General features: G+C 47.2%; 1 protein-coding gene across 1 annotated transcript in view; it reads left to right on the forward strand.

The window, feature by feature from the left end:
- Window positions 1–19,899: 19,899 nt before the first annotated feature.
- The window catches only part of Vtcn1 (V-set domain containing T cell activation inhibitor 1), a 66,756-nt gene continuing 58,735 nt past the window's right edge, over window positions 19,900–27,920 (forward strand). Inside the window, exon 1 of the mRNA XM_038311796.1 lies at window positions 19,900–19,977. Within this exon, the coding sequence (XP_038167724.1) occupies window positions 19,946–19,977 (32 nt within the window). The 5' untranslated portion in view covers window positions 19,900–19,945. The remainder of the gene's footprint in view (window positions 19,978–27,920) is intronic.

A 27,920-nucleotide genomic window follows, 5' to 3' on the forward strand; every position in this document is an offset into this window, starting at 1 on the left:
ACATCTTCCTCCCAGTGGGGGAGCTTGAGGCAGGAAAGGAAGATGGAAGCCAACATGAATAGGGAAGGAGGCCCCGTACTCTGGGATCTAATTTGACTTTCCTATTGACTGATAATTAAAAAAAAATCATCAACACGATTAATAAAGCCAAAATTGCCTGCAGAAACAATTTGTTTTCCTAAAGACATCTCAATCAAGACTGTTAAAAACAACAGGCAAATTCTGCTGATTGGGGTTCCCTTCTTAGCCCCATTAATAAAGGAAGTTAAGAATGGACCCAAACAGAAGCACAGCAACAATTTTATCAGAATTTAAGAGACCAGCTCCAGGGCAGGCCAGCTGTGAGTCTCAGCAGCTGCCTTTAGGAGAAGCATAGAGGGAAATGAGAAAGGTCAGTCGTGCTGTTTGAGCAAGCAGGCCAAGGTCTGTCATGTGCTAGTAGGCCTGGGAAGTGGGGCTTTAGAGGGGGAAAAAAAGTCCAAAGTATCAGGAAAAGCTTTGGCCAGCATCCAAGAGAAAGAGAGAGACAAACAAAACGAAGTTGCTGAATTCTGACTCAGGTGGGCAGATGCAGTGAACAACTTCCTGGCAACGTGACTATCCCGTGTTAGGGAGTGGGGATGTTGGCAAGAAGGGAAGTTTCTCATTAACAGAAGAATGAATGACTTCACCTCTTTCTTTCTTTTTTCTTTTTCTCTTTTCTTTCTTTTTTTTGGTATTTTGTATGTTTGTATGTTTTTTGTTTTGTTTATTCAAGACAGGGTTTCTCTATGCAGCTTTGGAGCCTGTCCTGGAACTAGCGCTTGTAGACCAGGCTGGCCTTGAACGCACAGAGATCCACCTGCCTCTGCCTCCCGAGTGCTGGGATTAAAGGCACGCATTGCCACCACTATTTCTTTAACTTTTCTTTAGCTTAAGGTAATCCTGCTTTCCTAGGGCAGCCCTCCTTCCTGAGGGTGGTCCCTTGGCCAGGTGATTAGCTCACCCAGCTGGAGTGTCAGGTCTCCACCAGGCCAGGACTTTCCCATAACAGGCTCTCACTGATACTCGACCGCTTACTTAGGAACGCACGTTTATACCCTTGAGTCAGAGAGCACATTAGTCTTCCTCTCTCATCCCTAAGCCTAAACAGTACACCTCACAAACCCTTTAGCGATTCTATTACAGAAGAAAATCCTTTACCATAAGAAAAACTAAATAGCCAGGCAGTGGTGGGGCACACTTTTAATTTCAGCACTCGGGAGGCAAAGTGGTCTATGGAGGGAGTTCCAGGACAGCCAAGACTACACAGAGAAACCCTGTCTCAAAACAAAACAACAAAACACCAGAAAAGGAAGAAAAAAATAAGTAAATCAGCTTATATGTTTCTACTTAGCTTTTAAACTCTACTTCAATTTTAATCTTTGCTTCGCCTTTTATTTTAAGGGTTAGAGACTATAGTCTGTAGGCTGTAAGCTGTATTTGTCAAGTCTATCAACCAAGAGGTTGCGACTAATATGGGGACATAGAAACATAACATCTCAGAACTCCATTGCTGAGCCAGCCTGAGCCGCCAGGTTTCTGGCTGCTACACGGACGTCTGGAAATGCTGCATTTTATAACCCCGGATCTGCCTAGAGAGACTAGAATTTTTGGCAATCTTGCAAAATCACAGGAGTTTTAATTAAATTGCTTTCAACATGGCTTGACTTAATGAGTCGTCGGACAAAATGTTGAATTAACACAAAGAATTTCCTAATGGAGCGAGAACAAATAGGAGGTGCTTGTCTGAGCTTTCTATAATTGGAGTCACCAATCAGAAGTGTCAGCTGAAGGCTCCCTGAAGAAATCCTTTGTCTCTGAGTCAGCATACAAAAATCAAACGCTGAGAAGAAAAAAAAAAAAGAGTCGACTTCTCAAATGCCGAATCGTTCAGGGTCAAAGGGAGATGGATGGGGCCCTCCTCGCTGCTGAGAACTCATGATCTAGACGTGGAGGTGAAAAGTGGACACGTATAAGATGGCTGTAAATTTCAGTTGAATGTAAGAGACCTAAATATAAACACTCAAGTGGCTTAAGTCGGGTGGAGGGTCAGTGTGGAGGGTCAACAGAGTGTTTGCTGCAAGGTTTGGGGGGGGGGCACCAAAGGAGCGTTCTGAGCCAGTCCAGGAAGTAAGGGTAGTTCCGTTGGAATGCGCAGACAGGTCAGGGTTCCAGGTGGAAACACGGTTCTTGTTGAGCTGACTGCAGGATGAGAGACCAGCAAGTGTACCAGTCTCAGTGCAGCAGGACTATCCAACAAGGAATCACGGGCCTTCAGGAACGGGCGGGTGGGGCTGGAGATGGCTCAGCCCTTAAGAACACTTGCCGCTCTCGCAGAGTCCCTGAGCTCAGTTCCCGGCACTGGGCACCCACACTCAGGTGCATACACATAATTAAAAATGCAATAAATCTTATCTTAAAAAAAAAGAGCATGGATAAATTCAGCATTAGACCGAGAAAAAGACTGAGAAGAAGAAAAGTAAATTTGACTTTATCCTGTAGGAAGGGCGAGCAATCCCTTCGCGGTTGTGTTTACAGAGAAGCCAGCTAACGAAGTTCTCCGGACTGCCGTACAGGGAGAAAATAATAAGAGAAATAAGCCAAGACTATTGAAAGAGTTCAGCTTGTCTATGGCCATACCTCCCTGAATGTGCCCAATCTCCTCTGAATAGTTCAGCAATGAAGAGAATAAGGAAAGTGTAAGTGAGACGTGGTTTCAATAAATAAATTTGGAGGCTGGGTGTGCTCAGTGGGAGAGCACTTCTCTAGTGAATGTGGGCCCTGGATCCCATCCCCAGTATCACTAAATAAATAAACAAAAATAATTGCATCTCTATTCTCTTTAGTTTGACATAGATAGTTCACATTTTCATTTTTGCTTGTGTATGTAGTGTGGAAAGCCAGCAGGAGCCTGTAAAGGGCATCCTGACCCGAGAGAGCAGAGGTCAACTTTGGGTGTCTTTCTCTATCACTTACTGTTTTGAGACAAGGTCTCTCATGGAACCTGTTTGGATTGAACTGGCAGGCCATCAGTTTTCAAGTCTCCACCTCCCTGGTGCTGGGATTAGGGACACGGGCCATCATACCTAACTCTTATGGGGGTGCTAGGGATCTTAGCTTAGGTCCCCATGCTTCAGCAACAAGCACTTTACCCACCAAGCCATCTCCTCGGTCCAAGTTTTAATCAGTGTGTCCTCCAGACCCTGCTCTGTTGCACACCAGAGCCTCACTAGTGACCATTTCACAAAGGCCTCTAGCAGCTGACATGTGCGTTCCGTTATATATGGCCACCCTCGGTGTGGCCTTGAACCACAGCCTCCACTAGTGCCACCTGAGCACATTTCTTTTTTTAAATATTTATTTATTTATTATGTATACAATATTCTATCTGTGTGTATATGTGCAGGCCAGAAGAGGGCACCAGACCTCATTACAGATGGTTGTGAGCCATCATGTGGTTGCCGGGAATTGAACTCAGGTCCTTTGGAAGAGCAGGCAATGCTCTTAACCACTGAGCCATCTCTCCAGCCCAACCTGAGCACATTTCTAAGTGAATTGACAGAAAGGGGAATTGCTGTGAAAATGATCTTTCGTCTATTTACTGGTCTATGCTGAGCATTAATGGTGCATGGCACACGGCATGTGCAAAGAATGGGATGCCCTTGGGATCAACAGCAAAAAGGAAGAAACTGAGATGGGATACATCCCAGCAAGGCTACAGCCCATTTCCCAGGAACCCCTAAGGAGACCTGCAGAAGGAGATCAAGTTGAAGGACTTGATAGGATCTTTATCAGTCAGTGAAGATCTAGGTTGCCAAAGGAAGGGAACAAGACCTTGGTCAAGGGATGCTCTTTAAGGAAATTGTGTAGTAGGCTGACAGCTGGAGTCTCTCCCACTTGCTGTGGAAGCTGTTCAATGGATTCCTACATTTCTGAGGAGGGATCCTAGCAGCTTGTTACCATTCCCGAACAAACTTATTGAACCCCCAGGAAGAACAAATAGGGTGAGTGTTCCTGATAGACAAGAGACAGAGCAAAGGAGAATCAGCTACACAAACCCTCATGTGCTAAGTTCTCCGTCTGCTTATTCACCCAGCGTCTGCAAGCAAAGTCCTGGGCTGAGTGCACCGAAGGCTGGAATGTCATACACAATGCGGTCAGGCCTCATGAGAGGACTTTGGTACAGACATCCACCACGCTACAAAGCAATGTCTTACGACTTACTGTGTATCCTAAGTGGATGCTTATGCAGGGAAAGGAGTGTGCAAATCCCACCCCAGCTAGGGGAGTGTGGGAACAGGATGGAAGAAGTCATTGTGTTGTCCTTGGCCTGAACGAGGGCTAATGTTGAACAGAGAAGTGGGAAGGATAGCTCCAAGCACAGAGGCAGCAGACAGAGGCTCGCCTGTTGGAAATCCTGAGCCATGGGCCCAAACCTTTGAGCTCGGAGGCTGGAGGCTCAGCTGCACATCCCTCAGAGGCCGCAGGACCCGGGTGCTCTAGTCAACCCTGGAAAATCAAAGTGCAGTCTTTCAGCTTGCTGATTCTTCAGCCTCCCAGGCGAGTTATACAATTCTAGGAGGCGTCTACTTTCAAAGCACTAGCCAGCCAGCAGTAAGTTCAGCCATCCAAACAATAGCACAGGCCAGTGTGCTAGAAAGCAGAGGGAGGGTTACACAGACAAGTGGTGTCTGGCTTAATCCGGTTTAAGAAGTTTAGAAGCAGAGCTGGGGAGATGGCTCAGTGGGTCACGTACTACCGGGGGAGCCCGAGGACCAGAGTTCAGATCCCCAGCACCACCCAGATGAGCTTAGTGGTGCAAACCTACAACCCGACTGCTGGGGTGCGGGGCAGAGACAGAGATTCCTGGGGTTTGCTGGCAAGTCAGTACATTTTAAAAATGTGAGTCCAGGTTCAGTGAGAGACCGTCAAAAAATACAAAACAAAACAAAAACAATATGGCAAATGATAGGAGTAGACACTGGATGTCAAACTCTGGCTTCTACATACACACATGCACAAACACACACACACACATACATACAAGTGAGTGCACCTGCACACCCTTATACACATGTGCATACAGACACATACACACACACCAAAATTTTTGTAAACCTTTAGAAATCAAATAAGTAGGTAGAAAGCTCTTCACTAGTGCAATCTTGCAGATGAAGAAACTGAGGCAGGAGAGAGTGTAAGGGTCTCGTCAAGGTCACATGACACACTGGTGTTAGAGGTGAAACATAACAGTAAACACACAGCCTCCCTGTCCCTCCAACGACCTCCTAATTTTTGGTTATGACTCCCTTGTTAAGTCCGCAAGCCTCCTTCTTTAGTTGCTAGCCACAGGCACCACCTGTGCTTGCTGGGTCAAATGGAAGCTCTCTTTCAAGTGTCGCCACTTCTCAGAGCAATGACAGTGGCTGAATTAGTTTTGTCCTCTGCTTTCCTGGAGTTCATGAATGACAAAGCAAAAAAATACTCTATGGACTTCATTGCCGGGATAAGAGAATGATTTACGAGGCCCCGGCAGAGGTCATTAGCCTTGGCTCTGATGGGAAGTAAGAGATTGCTCAAAGCCGTAATTCCAGAGAGTGGCAAACTCTGTAGTCACCTGAGACCGTGGTTTCAGCTTGAGGTTCCAGCTCGGCTTTGTGTTCATTAATTTGTTTGTTTAATTTAATCAGCTTCGGCCCCCACTTCCTGATATGTCTCTAAAACAGTCTCCCTGTCCCCTACTACAAATGACTGGCATTTCTCAGGGACCTAGATCTCTTTGATTATTTGATGACATGTGGGATACCTTGTGACCAGAAGGGAGCAAGATGGGAACTGGGTGCCAACAGCAGTGACTACAGTTTGTGACCAACCTGAAATGAAACAATAGAAAGCTATGATCTCAAGACTCCAGAAACTTGAAAACAGGCTAGGGTTTTCAAACGTGATGACTTCTGACTAATGAAGAAAGCAAACACTGTTTTCCCTCAAGAGCAGTCCAGGTGGTCACAGCTGCCTGGGTATGACCCACTTGAGTCTTTGCTTGTTTTTGTTTTGAGCTGGTGTTTGGCTGTGCAGTCAAGGCTGGCCTCTTCATCCCTCGGCCTTGGCCTTCTGAGGGCTGAGACCATAAGCATGTGTTACCACGTGAGTCTTTTGTTCATAACTGTGGGGATTCAAACATTTTATGCTTGACTTACTGGTTCCAGCAGGAGCTAAGCACATGGAGAGGCTTTGTTGATCCCCTTATTCTGTCTGTGAAGGTTTTCCATAGTGCCAGTTTTGAAATGAGACCTGGGTAGAAGAAAACTTTATAAAATTGCATTCAGCTTCAACTATCATCACTTACAGATATACCAAACACACGTTAGAAACAGGCAGAAACAGTTCCATGACTGTTTTTCTGTGCAATAGTAAGCTGTAGTGTGCTACAAGGTGATTGTTTTCCATCCCCGAGACAAATTGCTCAAGGTAAGCAAAGGAGGGAAGATGTCGTGGGACTCGTAGCTTCAGTTTGTGGTCGTTGGCTCTTTTGTTCCTAGGCTGAGGGTGAGGCAAATCATTATAGCAGGGAGCCCATGGCTGAACCAAACTGCTGATCTTGTAGAGGCTGGGAATGGGGCCCAGGCATATGTAAGGACAGGAGAGGAGAGACAGGGAGTCCAGGACCTCCTGCCTCAAACTAGGTCCCATCATATAAAGTTTATGCTCCCTATCAATAACCCAAGAATTTATAAATCTACAAGTGGATTAATCTATGCATGAAGTCAGACCCTGAAAGACTCAGTCACCTGTCCTAAGTTCCACTTCTGAATATTTTGGGAACCAAGTCTTTAACACAAAAGTTTGGGTATAAATTTAAAATCCAAACTGCTGGGCTGGAGAGATGGTTCAGTAAGGTTAAGAGCACTTGCTGCTCTTTTAGAGAATCCAAATTTAGTTCCGAGCCCTCACATCTGGCAGCTCATAACCATCTGTAACTCAGCTCCAAGGAATCTGACATTCTTCATGGGCACCTACACACACGTGTACACACACACACACACACACACACACAAATGATGATGATGATGATAAATCTAAAACCATCCCAAACTAACATTAGATAATTAGTAAAAAAAAAAATGTGTGTTTTACTAAGAAATGATGACAATCTGTATTAGACGAGGCTCTCAGAGGAGCAGAACAAATAGAATATGTACACACACACACACAAACACACACATTAAAGGGTTAACACAATGGTTGTTGTAAACCAGAGAGACTGAGAACCTGGTAGCTGCTCAGACCATGACGCCAGTTCCACTCTGATGTTGAAAGCCTAGAGTTCGTGGAGAGCTTCAAGCCTTCAGTCCGCATTAGAAGCCCAGAGACACTGGTTCCAGCAGCAAGAGAGGAATCAGCAGTGGCAGTACAGCATAAATGAACTTGCCATAGAGCGTGAAGTTCTATCCAGAAAGTTCATCTGATAGTCTTCTGGTCCATTCTTCCTGTCATTCACTTTTTTATGCTTAGCTTTTGCCCAATTGTAGGGCTCAAAGGTTAATCAGGCCAGGAACCTACCCATTTTTCATGTGCTGGTTACCTGTCCCTTTCATTCTCCACACGGATAGAAACATGTTCAATTCAATCATTTCTTAAAATTCAAATCTAACCAATATTTGTGTGGTGGGTTATGCCTGTAATCTCAGCATTCAGGAACTGGTACAGGAGTTCAAGGCTAACCTCAAAACATCATGAGTTTAAGAATATAATGGGCTACATGACTCCCCATCTGTCCCCTGTCACACAAAATTAAGATTTAACCAATATGTTGTTCTTAAGTGTAGCTCAGTGAGAGAGGGCTTATGTTGCATGTTTAAGGCCCTAGATTTGATCCCCAATACTGTAAAAGAAACAACTGAGATGTATCCTGATGTTGATGTGTGACTCTATGTGAGACACAGATTGACTTGCTTCATCCTGCAAGCGTCCCTGTTCACCTGGCTTGGGGCATGAGAAATATTTGCATGATTAGTATGTGGCAAGAGACAGGAGAGAAACAAACGGGGGTTAAAAATTAGCTGTGGCAGGTGCTGGGAAAGACCACAAGTGGGAAAACAGTAGAGCGTCCAAGTATACCCAATATCCTTATGACACCAACATCCTGGGGAGAATGAGAGAGTCTGGGCTCTGCTCTCTAGTTTTGATCCTAGAGAAAGCTTCCATGCTACACAGTAACCTCTTTTCCTCCCCTCCATCCTTCCTTCACCCCTCTTTGCTTCCCCCTGTCTCCTAGTTGGATGGCTTCTATTCTCCAGCCTAACAGACTTCGAGATACTTTCTTTGTCTGTGTTTAAACTATTTCTGTATTTCACTGAAGCCTCTTGCAGCAGCATTTGGGGAATACAGCAACAGCCCGAGGTGCTTGGCACATAGCAACCCAACTGATCGCTGACAAGTCTATGCTGAGATTTCCTGTCTCTAAGGATCTTTCCAATCCCAAGGCTTGTTGGGAAGGTTAAATAAGTATGTGGGAATTTATGACACACAGTAGAACTCCCTCAGTCAAGAAGTTTGTGAATCTGAGCTCGCAGGGGTCTTAACACTTTTTGGACTGGGTAAATGTGTCCTTAGTCACCCACATATAAAACTGTACACTGAAAAGTGGCTATATTGCTAGTCATGGAAGGCTGTCATAGAGTGGCGGTACCCCGTTTCTCCATTAGGACATAAGCTCTGAGATTGATTATGTTGGCCAGATACTTTCTGAATCCATCTATTCCAGCCTCCCTGGATACAAGTCAGTTTCCCTCCCTAGTATGTCTTCCATGGTCCTTCAGGGCACCTACATTTTCAATAAACCAGCATTGCTGCCCAGGTAACAGGTACAGGACTCTGCGTGGCAAGGCTGGGGGGAAGACCTGAAGATTTACCATGTTTTCAAAGTTATCTATGTGCCAATTCTGAGCTTGCATGTTCACCTCACTTACAAAGATGAACAAAGCAATACCTGTTCGTAATGAACATAAGGAAGTAAAATATATGGACACCAAAAAGATGTCAAATTATTCCAAGCACGTGACAAGTGGAAATCAGGGCAATAAGAGCAATGAGAATTTAGAAAAGGTTAGCGCTAAGGGACATAGTTATGGATGCTTTCAAAGGTGCGGGTGAGCTTATTTTAGACTGTAAAGGGTGGGAAGTACCTGAGTTATAAGAGAAAAGAAAAATAGACCATGCATCAGGAAGGTGAACAAAGCTAAGGTGAACAAAGACAGGAAAGACTCTCGTTTGTGTCTAGAAGACAGTGAAACCCAGACACGAGCAAACGCAAAAGTGTGTGCGCCTCTGCAACAGGCTTCACTCACCAACATCTTGGCTAGCTTTGCGGATCAGTGCACGTCAGCTTCCTGATCCTTTTACACACATGCACAGCATTCTACAGTTGGGCTGACTTGCTCACTCATCTAGCTCCCCTTGGAGAGTGCTTAAGTTGCTGCCAGATTCTAGTTATTGGGAAGCGCTGAAGGGAATCACACTGGGCATTTGGTTTGTTGGTCTGCTTGTAGGATAAACCTCTAGCATGACAATTACCAGAATAAACTGTGCATTTGTGATTGTCACTGGTGTTACCGAATTGTCCTGTTGACTACACTCCCATCTTTATCACAGGAGAGGGCCTGTCTCCCTCATTGCCAGCACAGCCTGCTGGCCAGTGTGGAACACTAAAACGCCTATAGCTTTCCTTGGCACTAATCTTATGGCTGAAATTATGTTTTCATACACTTTGAAGGCTGTGATTTCTTTATAATGAACAGTAAGCTTGTATCCTTCAGCTGTTTTCCTTGGATTCTAGGGAACGTTTATATGAGAAACAGCTCTTCGCAGAATGAGCGTCGAGAGCGCCCTCCACCCATCACTTGTATTTTGAGTCTCATTTTGTTTATTGCATCAACGATACCTTTTCTCCTGTGTTACAAACCACCACAGAAAGCATTAACTTGAAACCATGGCCACGTGTTTGCTCAAGATGGACTCAGCTGAATACCTCTGTGTTCCACTAGGTGTCCTTGTCCTTTGCTGTCAGTGGAGAAAACCTGCCACCTGGTACCCTAGAACTCTTCTTGGGGTGCTCACAAAAACAGTTTAAAAAATTCAAAGACAGACAAAAGACCAGCAAGGGAGCCAGTACCAGTGCCCATGTGAAGTCTCTGCATCGTGTCTGCTGCTGACCCAGTGGCCGCAGGAGCCTGGAAGAGAACACAACACAGGAGAATAAAGCAAGAGAAGAGAATCCGAGGTCATTCACCTTGACCCCACCCTAGTTCCGTTCCTTATTAATACTCCTGAGATACTTTTTTTTGTGCAGTTTATCACTCTCTATGGTCTTCAGTTCTGGAATTTGAGTTGTATCTAGGAAGCTCTTCCCACTTCTATGATTACAAAGGTAATTATTATTTTTGTCTAGTCCTATTGTAGATTCATAAATTACATTCAAACTTTGACTTGTGTGGAATTCACCCTTGTGTTTGCTCCGCAGTTGAAGATTGGATCCTTTTTCTTGCAGTGCTGGGGATCAAACTCAGGGTTTCCTAAAAGCAAGGCTTTACTATTGAGGTCCAGTCACAGAACTACACTTATTAATTAAATCATAGTCTTTCTCTCTTTGAAAACGTTGTGACTTCAGCCAAGAGTGGCAAAGCAAGGCCAAGAACAAACAACTTAAATATCAGTTGCCTTGGCACAAAAGATGTTTTCCAAGCTCGTACTCTACACCTATCATGAGTGAGCATAAATTCTGGGTATCCAAGATCCAGACTGATGGGCCACCCCCATTGGGAGAAGAATGAGTCTTACACAGAGCAAGAGCGATCAACCCCCCCCCCCCCCCCAACAGGAGCTGATGGCTTCCTGTAGGGCAAAAGTCCCGCCTACACACATTCCATTGGCTAGGAAGGCACAGGACCAATGTTGTCAATAGATGGAGGAAGGCTGCTCCCTTGAAGGACAGCAACAGTTCACTGCTCCGGGTTGTCCTTTCTGGGGATGTCGCTTTGGTCTACCCTAGAAAGCCCTGTGGTTATGAATGTCAGAGCTGTCTCAATCCCTTATCCAGCCTCTGGGCCACACGTCATAGAGGCTGCTGAGAAAAGAGAGTGCCCGAGTAGACCAAGGGAAGGGTGTGTAAGAAAGGAAGAAAAGAGGGCCTCAGCCAGGGACTGTAATGGGTTGAGTTTTCTCCCTTTGTTTTGAGTTGTCACCTTGAGCTGCCATAAGAAAATACCATACTCTGGGCAGTTAAACAACATTTGTTTCTCAGAGCTGAAAGACTGGAAGTCCAAGACTGAGGTGTCCTCTGAGCAACTCTTAGGGGACAGAGCGGGGCAGCCTCTTATAGTTTCTTCACATGGCCGAGAGAGGAGGGGGCAGGAGCTTTTGCTGGGTTCCTTCTAGCAGGGCATTGATCCCACCCTCAATCATTTCCCAGATACTCTCATTACCCTGAGGGTTCAGATTGCAGCCTATGGGGAGGGTGCTGTGGGTGCAGCTCAGGGGCAGACATTTTTCTAGAACATACGAGGTTCTGGGTCCAACCCTCAGCTCTGCAAAGGGCTGAAACGATAAAGATTTCATTTCAACATAGGAGTAAAGAGGAACCAAAAGACTTCAGTACCCACCAAAAGGATATATTGAATTCATGACAACACCTCCCCCGTCTGGAGCCCCGAATGTGACCTTCTTTGGAAAGAGTCTCTTTGCACAAGTAACCTTGGTACAGTGAGGTCATCAGAGTGGGCTACAGATGCGCCAAGGGTAACATCCAGGCAGATATGCAAAGGAGACAACATGAAAAACCTGCCTATGGGGCAAGGAGAGAAGCTTGCCCCACAGCCCCCGAAAGAACCAAGCTGCCAGTACTCTCAAGCTTCAGACCGTGCACCCACAGTTGTCATCTCTTCAGTCAGCCTCTTGGTTACAGTGCCTGTCTGTCTGTTTCCACACACCACGGCAGCCACCTCCAGCTGCTTGGTAGGAGATGTCTGCTTGCTGTTTAACAAGCACCGTTCTCACTCTGATAGAAAGAGAGAGCTGTGGCTGGTTAGCAATGTCTCCCAGACTTGGGGAGGGGGTGAACTTGGAGTCACCTGACCAGAGATTTTACCCAGCATTCCCATGTACTCTGCCTTAGTGAGCATTGTAAGGATTACATAAAACTATGAACTGCTAAGTCCGTGGGTGGGTTTCTAGAAGTCTGTGTCTGGGGACTCGGACCAAAAGGGAAGACAGAGAGAAGACGCGGCTTCTGCCTCAGACACTGCTCCCTGCAGATGAGGCGATAGCTCCTTAACGTTTTCAGGACCGTGGCTTGAAGCCAGAGCCTCAAGCGTGCATGCCAGGCAAATGCTCAGTCACTAGACCGTATTTCCAGGCCAGCTACTTAATATTGCCTAAATAGCAGCAATCCTTACTGAACCCTCTGAGGCTTGCAGCAATACGATTACAAGGTCTGTTCTAGATAGTTCTGCTGAGCACTAAGAGCTTTCCTCTAAATACGCTCGACAATAATCAGTGGTATGGTTCAAAATAGTCAGGAAAGGTAATCTTGAGTCTGCCTCAACACAAAGCAAGGACATATGGCTGAGGGGACACAATGCCAGTGACCCAGATCTGACCAGTTAAAACTGCCCACATGTATTAAATGTCACTCCGTCCCCCATAAAAATAGGTACAATTGATTATTATGTACCAACTACAAATAAAAATACATTTAAAAGGCTGACTCTGTTGGAAGAGGTGCAGTGATATAGCCCTGAGGGTATGCACATGGTGTAGCTGGCCACACACCCCTTGTCTGCCATGTGGTGGCCAGGGTGAGGGAAAGATGTACTTCCCAACCCCCCCACCTTGACCCTGTCACCTGTGGAGGGTGACAGAGTTGGCCTTGCCCCTGACCAGCTGCAGCACTCAGGAAAGTGGACCCTGGACCTCGACTGGGCAGCACAACCGAGCTGACCCTGTTGGCAGAGGTGTGCGTGAGTCAACCCTGATGTTGTGAGCATAGGAGAGCTGCTCGCATTACTCATCCATCATGTGGCAGCATGGGTGGGGGAGAGATGCCCTCCCCCTACACACATACCCCTGCCCATCAATGCTGGAGGCCAGCAGAAGCCGGTCCTGAGGTTGTAAGAGAGGGAGAGCTATCCCTGACCCTCATCAGCTGCAGCGCTCGGGATAGTGGCCCCTGCACCTCCCCTGGGCAACAAAGTAGAGCTGGCCCTGTAGGAGTAGGTGTGGGAGAGTGGACCCCGAGGATGGGAAAGCAGGAGAACTCGTGCTTGCTGCAAAGGGTGAACCAGCCATGGCAGTGCTGGAGAGCTCACCCTGGTGGTGAAAACAGGGAAGAGCTGGTGGACTCACCAACCTTGCAACTACCCAGGCCCAGAACCAGGGTTATGGGTTGGCCCACCCCAACATCCACTCCCTCTGTGATCTGCTGGAGCTTGGAGTAGGGGTGGGAGTCGGTCCTGTGGACCCAGGGCTGCAGGATCTCCACAACACAAGGCAGCAGCCAGATGTCCAGGAAGAGTCCTATTGAGGATCCAGCATCCATGTAGCAAAGACCACCAGGGGCCTCAAACCAGACCAATGAGTCTTTGCAATGAACACCTGCATCTAAAAACGTATGGATAACGGGGGTTACTGCGTGACTCACCATGTCACACCGCAGCTTCCATGACGAAGATTTTCCCCTTCATTTTTTTTCTTTTTTCTCTTAAATTTTATTTTATTTTCATGGTGAGAGGAGATGGGTGGGATTGAGAGGCAAGATGTGAAAGACACAAGAAGTAAATATGTAGATGGAATAGCGGGGCTGTGACCCGCCACCCGGCTAGCTTTACCCAAAATAATTACACAGAAACTGTATTCTTTTAAACACTGCCTGCCCATTAGTTTCAGCCTCTTTATTGGCTAATTAACCCATATTTAGTAATCTGTGTAGCACCACGAGGTGGTCGCTTACCAGGAGAGATCTTAACCTGCATCCATCTCAGTAAGGAGAAGCATGGCGACTGCATATGGCGACTGCCTGAAGCGTCTCCCCAACTCTGCTTTCTTTCTCCCACAATTCTGTTCTGTCTACTCCGCCTACCTAATTTTCTGTTCTCTTAAAGGGCCAAGGCAGTTTCTTTATTAATCAATGAAAGTAACACATAGACACTCCTCCATCATAAATAAAAAGAAAGTTTTTAAAAGGGGGGGACAAAATCCATTTTTAAAACTCTCTTCTAGCAAACACAATAACAAATAAGAAATAACACACAATAACAATACAAATAACACAATAACAAAGCTTCATGTCCTTGTCACTTTTTCGGTTGCTGTAACAAAACCCATGATCAAGGTCATCTACAGAGCAAGAGCTTTTTTGGGCTTCCAGCTCCAGAGAGAGAAGAGGCCAACGTGGTGGGGAGGCGTGGCAGCAGGCGAGGTGGCGGGAGCAGGAAGCTGAGCGCTCGCATCTCTAAAGGCAGGCAGCAAAGCAGAGAGAGCACACTGGAAGTAGGGTGTGGCTATGTAATCTCCCTGCCTGTCTCCTGGGGTGTACTTGCTAAGCCTCCCCAAACAAGCAGAGAACCTACTGTTCAAACACCCCCGGCCTGCGGGGAGCATTTCTCATTCAAACTACCACACCTTGCTAACCGCAAGGAGTTCTTTCCAGAGCTGATCTTCTTGCATTATGCTAGCCTGTAGAAGAGTGCCTGAAATCTTTCTTACAAGGAATGGCTCTTGCTTTGGATAGCCGAGGGTCCTGCTATGGTTTGTGTCTTAAGAGTCCTCCTGAAGGTTTCTGTGTTGAAAGTTTGCTGATGTCTCCAGCTTCACTGAGGTCTTAACCCATAGGTGAGTTCAGAGAGTGGACGGTTAGGGTTTTGAAAGGCATGGCCGGATGAAGTAGGTCACAAGGCACAGGGTCTATCATGCCTTGGCATTCCTGTCTTACAATCTCTGCTCCTTCCTAGCTGCCATGGGGATAGTCCCACCCCATCTGAAAGCCATGATATTGCGCCTGGCCTCAGGGTGGAAGCAGCAGAGACAGCCAATCTTGGACTGGAACCTTGAGGACTTGAACCAAGATAGAGCTTTCTTTTTATACGGTTTTTCTCAGCTGCTTACCACAAAGACAAAACCTAGCTAACCTTGCTTCCCTGCATTCAGATTCAATAACTTTTTTCTTTTCTACAACCCTGAGACATGCATGCGCATGGTTGTGTATGGGCCATGTGCACATGACATATATTAGGATGGTGCTAGCTAGAAGCATTTTTTTTCCATTTTCCCTACAGATATTAGGCTTGACTTAGTGTGTCCTGGCAATAGTGAAATGATACAGGAAGTGGCTCCCGAGAATTTCAGAGAGAAATGTGGAGCAGAGTAAGCTGAAGGTCTGTTATCTATTGCCTGCGTAACAAAGCACCCCCAAATGTAGCACCTTAAGGCCCCAACCCTTTATTTGTTCACCATTATGTAATCCAGGCAGAGCTGGTTAGGGCTTCTCACCCGAGGTTATCTGTGTGGCTGAAATCAGCCGCCAGGTCAGCTGAGGCTGTTGCTACAGGGGTCTCCGCTGGACCAGCTGATCACACTCCCCCACTTTCCACATGGTGGCAGAAGAGTGCTCGATAGCTAGATAGGACATCCCAAATTCTCAAGGACTCTGTCTGTGTCATGCCTGCTAATCTTACAGAGGCTACGCATCAGTACCCGTCTGGGTTGATCAAAGATACCAGTAAAGGAAAGCGTGTTCCTAGCGGCCCTTGTAGGCCAATCCTCAACAGTCTTCCTGGGAAACTTTAGGTGATGCCTTGAGACTACAAAAGGTAAAGTTTGTAGAAAAGCCGGAAGTTTGGTCTTAGAACGCAGGGTCAGGAAACTTTGAAAGCTGTGTTTCTTTTGTTAGCATGATCTCACGTAAACACATCCAGAAGTAGGACCGGAACTCACTGGGCTGGCAGCTACGCACAGCTGCCCAGCTACTATCTTTTTAAGAACAAAATGCGAGGCTTAGTCTCCTCTTGCTAAAAAACTCCTCCCCTAAGTTGTCTGTGGTGGGGGTCTTGTGAGCTCAGGGTTTTCTGTGAGAGCGGTAGAAGCCTCACACAGGTGTGGATGCTGTTCCTGCCTTAGCCAGGCCCTGCTGTTTTGGGAGACATTACGCGTGGCGCACAGGAAGATGTATGATACTCAGCAAGAAGCATGAGGCCCAGCTGCGTAAATCACCTTAAAAACTCACACGAGGGCTCTTTTTTTATTCCATATACGTTAAATTTATCTCTGTCGCTCTCTTTCCCTAAGATCAATAAAAAGAAACTGATTTTATTTAAAAAAAATTACTTCTGCTTCCCCTTTGTGTTCAAACCTAAATGGCTCCTTCTTTTCCAATGCAGCATTTTCTCTTCTGCCTCTAATGGTGTCAATCCAAATCACCAGGTGGTTCCAGGAAGAGCTCAACTGATCACAATCCAAGCCGCTCCCTGTTACCCATCCATCAACTGTTACCGAATCCTTTCTTTTCATGTCTGGGTTGGTGCTAGGACCTGGCGACCAAGAAAAAGCCGGTTTTTCTCCTCCAGGAGCTCACAGACCAGCCATGAGACAGATGCCGAAGCAGGAAACAGTGCCGTGGCTGTGTACTGCGAAAGAAGCAGATGTGTTTATTCACCAAATCTTTAATGATCGCCTGTTCTGTGCGTGCCTCAAGTCAGTGTGAAATACAGAGACGGTTAAGCTACCTCTTCTGTTTTTACGGTGTGGCTGGTAGAGAAGACAGACAAGTCAACAGCCTTCCTAATTCAGGACCGCAGAAGTCAGCACCAGTGTCGCGTGGGAGCAGGGAGGGCAGAACCTGCCAGGCGGAAGTGGTTGGGAAGGATTCCCACAGGTTTGTATGAAACACCAACAATACAAAAGGCAGGGATAGATTCCAGGCGGAGAGACCAACGTACAGCCAGGCTGAGTGGTCTGGGAAAGTATGGCGCATTGAGAAAAAGCAGTGGAGCCCGCCTGGACCACGGAGGGAGATGCGGGAGAGGGAAATCTGGTCAAAGCCCAGGACGATAGATAGCCTCGCTGGATCTGCACTGTAGGAAGATCATTACAGAAGTGGGTCACATGCCCCCTAGGCGCTGCCTCGGGGAACAAAGGCACTTGTAAACTAAATTTTTTGTTTAATTCATATGTACTGTACATGTGTCCGTGTACCTGAGTACGTGTATATGCACTTGCATGAACCCGCAGACACCAGAAGAGGTCTTTGGAGTCGAAGCCACACACCTGTGAAATAGCTCTGCAGAAGAAGACTGTAAAGGTGGAGATGACCCCAAGCTGAGGTGACGGGGTGGGCTTCAGGAGCCATGGAACCCGCCAGCACATGTGCTCAGGCTGAACGCCCAGCCTGTGGCACTCTGTTCTTCTGGCCACCGTAGAAAAGTACTCAAGGAGGAAGAGCCAGGCAATGGGTGGAGGAAGGGATGTAGGGAGCAAGGGGACAGAGAGGGAAAAAATGCTGAAGTTCCTGACTTGCGCAACCTCATGATGAGCCTCAAAGAATGATACTGTTAGGAAAAAATAATCCTAAGAGGGGCGCCGACTCAGGCGTTCATGTACGCGGGGTACATGAGAAATCGGTTGGGAACGTCTTCAGCCACCCAAATATCACCTCAGCAGGAGGCCCGGCCTCTGCTGCGTGTGTGTCAGGCTTTAGGCACGGCCCTGACTTCAACAAAAGCCCGAAAAAGTGAATGGGTCACCCCAAAGCCCTACCCGGATGCAGTTTAAAAGGGGAACTCACCAAGTGAAGCCGAACTTGCCTGGTGGAAGCACATGTGCAGGAAGGCTCGTTTTCCAGCGTGGCCCTGGACCCCAGGCTCTGGCGCCTGGGACTGAAGGAAAAATTAAGGTCTCTCTGTGGGACACTCCATATGTAAAAAAAAAAAAATGAAAAGAAGGGCAACTCTGCACGCGCAAAGAAATCCAATTAGGTAAGATCAAACCAAATCAAAATGCCTATCATTTTTTTTTTAAGTATGTTACTCTCTGGTGGCCGAGCGCATGGCAGGGAGCTAGGAAAGCAAGCGAGGAGCGCATGCAAACCCGGAACTATGAATTTCTCCTCTGAGAGCCCACTTGAATACTCTGTGGGAGTGGTCCTGGGTCCGGTCAAGACCTGGCATGCTGGGATTTGGAGTCCAGACCAATATATTCCCAGGCCAGGGGGCTGGGATGGATGCCAGGGGCTAGGGCTACGCTCCACTTAACAGATACCACCAAAATCTGGCATATGGGGACACATGAAGCCTGTGACCTAGCAGAAAAGCTTACTTCTGCCCACCGGAGGCTGAGTGGAAGCTCTGGACTCCCCCATCTCTGCGAAGAGTGCGCGGCCCGCCCTCCACCCTACAGCGAAGCCCACCAAGGTCAGTAAGACTGAAAGGATAATGTCTCTAACTTGTGCACGTTCAAATTCCAAAGGGGCCGTTTGACAACCTTATGGTCCTCTAAGCACCTGTGGGCCTCTAAAACCGTCCTCCTAGCAAACAGGGCCCCACGGTGTTTCAGTGACTCTGTCACTCCCTGCGCATGCCTCTCTCCTCTTGAGTGTTAATCAATTGTATGCCTTTTCTTCACAATCTTTCTTTGTTGGCTTATTCAGCTTATTCCCCTGGCCTTTCCGGGGCAGGGGGCGCGTTTCCCTTTGCCTCTGCAATAGCCCACAGGGCCGCTGCTGTGTTCTGAGAGGTGTGACCTGGAAGACTGGATGAGGCTGCAGATAGAGATGAGGTTGTCTACTTGTGGGGTCTCTGAGGGAGATGGCAGTGGGGACTAGCACTGGCAGTGTGAAGCCAGAGCTCACGGGGCATGAGCCAAGAATGCAGGTGTTGGGGTATCCAGACACAGGCAGCTGAAGCAGAGCAGCGGCTGAGATCACTCTCGCGACATCGTGTTTGTGCCAAGAGTTGGGCTGTGCTCAGGGGCTGAGGCAGGAGGATGGACGGAAGTATGAGACAGCCTGGGCTACATAGAGAGCTTCGTGAGTTTCAAGCCAGCCAGCCAGGGCTGGTGTGAAAATCATCTCAGACAGGAGAGACACGGACACAGAGAGGGAGGGGGAGAGAGAGGGGCAAGTGATCTGCCTTGCAGTGAAAAATTGGAATGCTAATCCACTCACCTTGAACAATTTTCTGTCCAGTGTATCCTAGACAACATCCATCTCTGGAATCTCAAAACAGCAACAAGAAATGGGGTGGGGTGGGGCTGGAGTGGGGGAGAAGTGATCCCCTTACCCTTTCACTGAAAAAGAAAAACCAGAAAAAATTTGCTCACATCGCTGGGTCTTGCCAGAGAGCTTCAGCAACATAACAGGGTTCTTGTCTCTTCTGCTAGTCTCTCTGTGGTGCCCCAGTATGAATCGGAGGAGTGAGAATGACTCCATGGGGGGCGACCCAGGCTACTGTTAGCACCAGCCAGGATCAGATGCATGAGAGACTCTTCTTCGGGGTGACCCAGCCTATGTCTGAGGTCAGCACCAGCAGGAACAGACACTTCCATTCCTCCTCCCCCACCCTCCCGCGCGACCCCCTCCTGGAACGCTTCCGATGGAGAGTTTGGATCACCTTAGCTAGCTCTCCCTATGCAGCTGGAAGCTAAAGACCTGTCTGAATTCAAGCCCTGAGGTCGTCCTCTCTCAGATCTGGGCCCGGAAAGCCTTCCTGGGCCTTGGCTTCACAGAGCTGTTTCCTCATACCTGAGCCTTCCACGGCTGCATACACCCCTCCCGGCCTGCACTATTTAAAGCCAGCACACAGGTGCTCCTAGTGAGTCAGAGCGCCCAGGAGGGCAGCGGCAGGCAGCTCCACTCACCCCGCCCCACTCTTCCCTCAGCATGGCTTCCTTGGGGCAGATCATCGTCTGGAGGTAATGTGCCCGTTCTCTCTCTCTCTCTCTCTCTCTCTCTCTCTCTCTCTCTCTCTCTCTCTCTCTCTCTCTCTCTCTCTCTCTCTCTCTCTCTCTCTCTCTCTCTCTCCATCCCTCCTTCAGATTAGGAACAGGGATGGGGTCTTAGGGAGGTGCTGAGAACGTCTGGGCTGTGCTACAGGGCCACACTTGCACCCTTATCTAATCCAGCATTGGGTCAGGAAGAGGTTAATCAAATTCAAAGCACACACACACATATACAGTCTCTCAGGCACCTGCTCAGACTCAGCAAAGGTTCTGGTTGGTGGTTTATCGTGGAAGCTTGTATCATCCTGCTAGGGCAGCTGTGGGCTGAAAACTATGTGTACCACGCTGGGGACTTTACTGAGATGTTCAGACACACTGAAACCCAGTGGCGTGGAGCTGTCTAGAGAGGATGGAGGGCAGGGACTGGTGGTGGCTTTAACACAGGACACTCCCAGGAGGAAGCAGGCCTCAGCTCTTCTGTGGGTAAAATTTCTCTGTACTACCCAGAAACTCACATCAATACCCCTACCCAAGACCTGGCTGGAAGATGGGGCCCCTTGTTTTCCCAGGAGAACCTGGAGGGGAGAGCCTGGTGTCTATTGCTGCCTAAACCACAGAAATGAAAACAAAATACAGTGAAAAGAAATAAGCTCATCTGCCGTCTTTTGCTCCTCGGGTATATTCCAGTTCCCTTTACCCCCAGGACATCATTGTCCTTTCTTATTGAAAAGAGATGGAAAACAGAGCTTTTGTTTTACTGAAGTAGGTGGTAGTTCAGTGTCAGTCCCAGCTCTACAGTTTTTAGGAAGACAAGCATGCTGGTTCTAGGGCTTGTTTGAAGGACCAGTCTTCCAACTTCTATGCATCTTTTCCAGTTTTTTTAAAGAAAGAAAGAAAGAAGGGAGGAAGGAAAGAAAGAGAGAGAGAGAAAAAAAGGAAGGAAGGAAGGAAGGAAGGAAGAAGAGAAAGAAAGAGAAGGGTGAGGTAGAAAGAAAAGCAATTAACAATGAAAAGTCTATAAAAAGACCAAGTGAACATCACTTCCCATAGACAGCCTAGAAAATTCTTTTCCCTGAAACAGAACTCTCCCTCACTCATGTTTGGCAAGATGGGGCGGGGGGGGGATGGGGCTCCACAGGATCAGCAGAGAGGGTCTAGGCTGCACCCCTTCCTCCCTGTGCTGGGCCAGCGCCCTAGAGAAGCAAGAGATGGCAGCCATCTCCATCCCAGCCTGTGTGAATATCCTCAGGAAGTGCCTGTAGCGGGGACTAGCATTTTGTGAGCCCCTCTCCTCCTGCCTTACACTCACTGCAGTGTGCATCTGGAATCTCCACACCCCTTGTGAAGGTTCATTGTCACCTCAGAGAAATCGGGCATTTGTTCATGGCCCTGGAGCTATATGGATAAAGGGTGGGGCAGATTTAAACCCACTCACTCTGAAAAGCCTATGAGATGCTCACTCCTGCTCCCACCGCTGCCCTCCTCCCCTGTCACCCAAGTTTAGGTCCCCAGGATGGGAACCATGAAACAAGTGTCCCTGTTGTTCCAAAGACCAGCGTGTGGGCTTTCTAATAATACACTACAACTAGTCTGACGGGTTTTGCTGGTGGATCAGCCAGAGGTGGGTGTTCAAACTATGAGTCCTCCACCCTCTAAGGTTTAGAGCCCCAGGAGGGTCAACAGAGGCTCCTCTTGTTGGCCATTGTTGCCTTGTTCACCATTTAAATGTTGCATTTGCAAAAACAGGGACAAACCTTGAGGGTGACAGCCTGGGAGGGGACACCGAACATCTCAGTGGAAAGTGGGGTCAAGAACTTTCCTCTATATACAGAAAGAACCCTCTCACGGAGACCCAGCATTCCCCCTCAGTGCCAACAATCCCCTCCCTTTGTCATAATCCCCTTTAACCATAATAGTTCCTCTCATTAATAATAGTCCCATGGCAGAGCTCATGGGAGGGCCTGCCATTTTTTTTTTTTTTTTTTGGGAGACCTGGCAGATTGCTCCCTTAATAGAGAGTTTAATCCCTTCAAAGCTCTCTCTCAGAATGTATGCTCCCCGGTGGTAAAATGCCCTAGTCCATGAGGAACTGTGTGTTCCAGACTCTTCTTCCATCAAGGCTGTCCACGACCCCAGCATTTATTCATGAAACTTTTGTCAAGTGCTGCTTGAAATTTAAGGATAGAGAAGTTAGATTTCTATCTCTGAAGGTGTTATGTTCTAGTGAGCAATATATTGGGGTATCTCTTCTCTACAGAGTGTTGCTTTAGACAATGGAACAAAGACGATCAATGCTGACAAGGGTAGAGTCTAATAATCATAAGATCCCCAAAGATGTTCCTATGTTATGGGATGATAGGCTCAGATGCCAGCGGGTGCCCTTCCTTGCCCAGTGCCTTGGGGAAGGTTTCCTGAGCCAGATGTCTGGGCTCCTTCTTAAAAGTGAGTTAGTAGGGACCAAATTAGATAAAGCGAGAAAGACACTCTACATGGAAGGAACAGGACAAACTAAAGCTCAGGGCAGTACGGAAAGCTGGTTGCTACTTTGTCATACCATCCCAAGGTGAACGCTGAGATGTACTGAGAAATGGGACAGGGAGGTGACGCCAGGTCACACGACGCCTTATTTAGCAGGCTGGGAGCTCAGGATTGGTTATTGATGATGACCAGCCTGCAAAGATTCTCAAGCAGAGGGATCGGAATTTTCTCCTTAGGTAGGCAGGAGTCTGGAGGCAATGAGAATAGATGGGAGGCAGTTGCTGTCAGAATGAGAAGGACAAGGGAGAGAGAACTATATTAGAGACCTTGGGAGGGGAACTAGATTCATGAAGCACGAGGCAGGTGGTGCAGAAGAGCAGAGGAGGAGGGGAAGGGCTGATCCTGGAATGAGTTGCCTGGCCCTGGATGGGGAAGAGTGAGATGAGGGAGAAGGATGTGATAGAGAAGATCCTTAAGTGTGGTGCGTTCTGAGCTTGAGATTCCCCTGGACCCATCAGATCTTGCTGATGTTCAGAAGAACAGAAAGCACGGGGAAGAAACTAGGAGGGGGCATGGGTAAAGATTAAATGTCACCAGCTCGCCGGCAGGGAATGGTTCCATGGGGCTGTCTCCTAAGGAAAGCCCATAAGAGGAGGAAGCAGCCAGGGACACAGGGGTGAAGAACACTGACATTTAGGGGCAGGCGGAGAAGAGAAGGGGAGAAAGACTGGATGTCCAGACAGGTAGAGAGATCAGAACCGAGAAATCACAAATACCAGCAAAGTAGATTTCCGCGGACCACCAAAGCCTGGGGCTCCATGAAACCTCTCTCTCTGAAATTATAGAAGATCATAGGACGGATGAAGACACCCAAAGAAGGAGATTACTGGACAGAAGGATGGGTGTCTCTTTGTCCCATGAAGGTGGCTAAAATAGACGACAGAAGCTTGAGCAAAGGAGACTCACAGAGCCTTGCTTTGAGTCCTGGCCTTCCATTTCCCCCACGAATTCATCTAGACAACCAGACAAAATCTCGGCAGCACTATACAAGCTTTCCCGGTGAGAGGGAGCAGCTTTGACGAGGTTAACTCTTCAAGCCCCACAGAGACAATAAAAGATGAGTCCAACTTTGGTCTCTTGGAGCCAATTAAACTGAAGGCTGCGGGGTCGTAGGCTCCCGTGAATGCTTACTTATGTACCTTCTGAACACCTGCGTGTCCCCACCTCTGCCCACTGTGGTGACTCTCACTTTCTTCAGCAGCCAGATCCTGTGCCACTTCAGCTTTGAAGTAGGTCCCTTCTGGCTTTTTCTAGGTACCTTAACTGCCTCTTTTATGTTCCCAGTCAGATGTGCTTATGAATGTATGTTCCTGGTGATTCTACTTTGCTCGTTAAAGATCTGACATGATCATTTTTGTGCAGGAGAGGGGAACAGTTATCACTGTAGACACATATCTGGGCTCAGACTGTGGACTGCCTGGGCTGATAGCCTGCACACTTGGGATTTCCTCTATAAGTCTCAGTTTCCCTACCTGTAACACGGGGCTGATGACAGGAAATGACTGCTCGGGTTGTATGAATGACATGTAATAAGTATGTACCCAACACATCCTAGTGTTCTACAGAGATTACCCGTTACTATATTCATTTCACATATCTATTACGTGACTGGCTAGCCATAAAAACCTATCTTCAACTCCATGGCCATTGGTTTTTCTGCCCTTGAAACAGATCTTGTAGTGATGGCATTGAGGACTTTTAAAGAACCAAGCTTGTGTGTGTGTGTGTGTGTGTGTGTCTGTCTGTCTGTCTGTGCACATGCACACAACATGACATGCAGAGACCAAAGGCCAATGGGTGTTTTCCTCTATTACTTTTGACCTTGGCTTTTACATTTGATCTTAACCCAAAGGCTAAGAAATGATATCACTGGTTATCAATGATTAGAAGTGGGGTACCTGTTTGTCAGCTTGAGACATACTACAGTCATCCAGGAAGAGGGAATCTCAATTGTAAGATTGCCTTTATCATATTGCCTCTAAGCAATTCTATGGGACATTCTCTTGATTAATGATTGTGTGGGAGGTCCCAGACCACTATGGGCAGTGCCACTCCTGAACAAATGGTCCTGGGCTGACCATTTGTAAGAAAGCAAACTGAGTAAACCATGAAGAGCAAGCTACTAAGCAATGTTCCTCTATGATTCTGCTTCAGTTCTGCCTCCAGGTTCCTGCCCTGACTTCCCTTTAAGACAGACTGTAAGCTATAGTACGCAGTACCACTGCCATGTTGCTTTTGGTGAAGTAGACAGCAAACTAGAACAGTCTCCTACTGAGCCCAAGGCTCATTTTTTTTTCCTGATAGGCTGGCTGGTCAGCGAGCTCCTGAGACATCTGCTTGTCTCTTTCCCCAATTCTTGGATTATGGGCACACCTGGCAATGCCTTATTTGTACATGGGTGCTGGAGGTTTGAATTCAGGTCCTCTTGCTTTCATGGACAGTGCACTTATCCACTGAACCATCTCCTCTCTCCTCAAGACAATCTATTTTAACAACACTCTAGCCACAGAGGGTTTTTTTTTTTTAAGGAAAAACCACAAAAGTCAAGTTGGTCAGCCTTTCACTCCTGCCTGTGACTATGAGACTGTCATTCTCTAAACCTGGGGGTCTGAGAATGAGATTTGAGAAACATCTGTGTCTGATAACCATCATAACATCATTGTCCAGACACTGAGGCAAGGGGCTTCCATGTAGGCTTTGGGAAGTCCTACTGTGTGCACAGGTCAGCATCTATACCTTCTGATGACACAGTGTTGATGACAAACATCCACCCACCCTGCAACCAGGGAAACTGAGTCTCCAAGGCGCGAAGGATATTCCAAAGATGTGATCTATGGGATAAGCAAGGAACTCGGGGTGTTTGAGCTTGAATACTGCCAATTATTTTTATTATGAAAGCAAGCAAAACATGAGGTGACATTTACAGTTAGCTTAAGCAAAGACAAGTACAGTGAGGGACTATAATATGTCTTATTATCTTTGGTCAAGTAAAAAGAACCAAGAATATTTTTCCTGGGCCTTTGGTCTTTTCCACAGAGTTAATGTAGACGTGTCAAGGCATTATTTTTAATGCCCTTGTTTTTAAGTGTTTGTACTTATCATAGTTTATGTAACTTTTTAAAAAGAAGGCTGCCTTGTGGGAGGAACATCTTATACTCTGTCCCATCCAAAGTTGACAGTAAGGTCACAGCTTTCTTACACAGGATCCCACAATAAAAGAAACACCCACCAGAACACAGTTAGAGTATGAGCCAAGGACCAGACATTCAGTACTGGTCACTTGGCTCAATTGCCTCACATGCCTAATGATCTCCATTTCATAGCTGCAGAGATGGAGGCACAATTATTGCCTGACAGCACATGCTGGGAGCCCACACGTTCCTGACTCATGCTCTCTGCTGAGTTATAAAGATAGTTCTCCTTCTAACCAACTGGCTTCATCTCCTGCCACTAAAACAGAACCAAACTCAGTGCTGGCAAAAACTCCCTTCCTCAGTGACTGGTGACTGCCATGGCAGAAGACTCCCTGGCTGGCTGACAGGGAGCGAGACTGAAGACCAGAATCAGGCTCTCCACTGTTCCAGTAGTTGCTCAACAGATGGTATCTTAGGGTTTCTATTGCTGTGAAGAGACATCATGACCACTGGAATTCTTATAAAGAAAAACATTTAATTGGAGTGGCTCACTTAGAGTTCAGAGATTCAGTCCCTTATCACCATGGTGGGACATGGCGATAGTTATAGAGAAGTAACTGAGAGCCATACATCTTGCAGGCAACAGGAAGTGATCTGAGACACTGGCAGTATCCTGAGCATAGGCAACCTCAAATCCCGCCCCACAATGATGCACTTCCTCCAGCAAGGCCACACCCACTCCAGCACAGCCACAGGTCCAAATAGTGTCATTCCCTGTGAGATATTGGGCCAATACAAACTACCACAGACGGTAAGCATAATGAAAACAAAACAAAAACAAAAACAAACAAAAACACAGCACACACTCCCAGAGCTGGGACTTTGCATCTGTGTACCCTTCAGACAACTAAAATAAACTGTGTAACTTCTCCAAGGCCATGCAATTAAAGAGTCACGGGAAAGGACATTTCAACATCCTGTAACACTAGTGATCTTAGATAAAAAGCTGTGCTGCTCTAAGAAAACTGCTTTACTCAAGCATCAGGGATCTTTGGGTCTGAGCATCCAAAGCTTCATTTGTGTTTACTCCTGATATATGAAAAAAATGGAAAAACACTGGAGTTAGTCTGACTTGTCTCTCTCTCCACTTCCTTGCTGTGTGACCTAAGCAAGCCATTCGATGTCTTTGTTCTTATTCCTCATCAGTAAATTGGGTGTTCGTAGTTTCCTGACCTTTAGGGATAATGTGAGAGCTACCTGATCTGATAAAGGACAAACTTCTACATCCTGTAGACTTGGCACTCAGTGGGTCCCTGCTCTTAACTGAATTGTTCCTTCCCTATGTTTGTTGAAGAAAAACAGTGACTTGGATGGAGGGAGGGTCAGGACCATTCCGAGAAGAACCTAGACTTTGTCTAGAATGTTCTAGGTTTTACAGGATCAGAGATATCTTCTTTTTAGTCTTTTCTCTGTGAGAACTCTCTGTCCCTAGAGATGTTGAACTGGGTAGACTTGAAACCACACACCTTGCCACGGTCACCCCAATATCCCAAGTGTGACCCGCAGCAGCAGCACCCTGGAGCTGGTGCAAGAGCACATTCTCAGTCCCCTCCAGGTCTTCCGAACTGGAGTGGGCCCAGTGATGCACACTCGATAGTCTCTCTGGGTGCCTCACAGTGCCATGCAAAGCAGATCTGCTCAAGCCTGGGATGGCCCAGCCAAAGGGCAGAGGTTCAATCCCGATGGACATAAACTTCACTGAGATCAGCTTTGCCACATTCCTCTTTAACAAGTGTTTAAAATAGCAGTGGGTGGGTCTTGATAAAAATGAAGCCAAAGGCTTGGCTTTCCACGGGTAAGAAGCAGGTGTTCTGTTTGCCTTCATATTTACCCTTTGAGATCCTGAGCCTAGCATCCTTCAGGATTTACCATGGCACCGTATCCAGCACGTTTCCGTAGTCCCAGCACGGCAGTAGAGGAGAAAAAAGTTTCCTTTCTTTCTATGTAGATTTGAAATGAAGCATTTCATGGAACAATAGTAGAGAAGACTTGAGAAACAGTGTCAGTAAGCTCTGGGGTATCAAATGGCGTCTTTTCTCTAGCCATCCTGGTTCCTTGCTGGGCTTTCTTCTCTCTCCTGCTCCCAGAATGGTCACTCCTCACATCTCGTCTCTCTTTGGTCCTCTGTCCAAACCCTGCCTTCCCATCACCTTGGTCTCAGCTAACTGTCAGATGTCGTCCTTC

The sequence above is a fragment of the Arvicola amphibius genome, chromosome 14 (assembly GCF_903992535.2).
Source record: "Arvicola amphibius chromosome 14, mArvAmp1.2, whole genome shotgun sequence".
NCBI classification, from domain to species: domain Eukaryota; kingdom Metazoa; phylum Chordata; class Mammalia; order Rodentia; family Cricetidae; genus Arvicola; species Arvicola amphibius.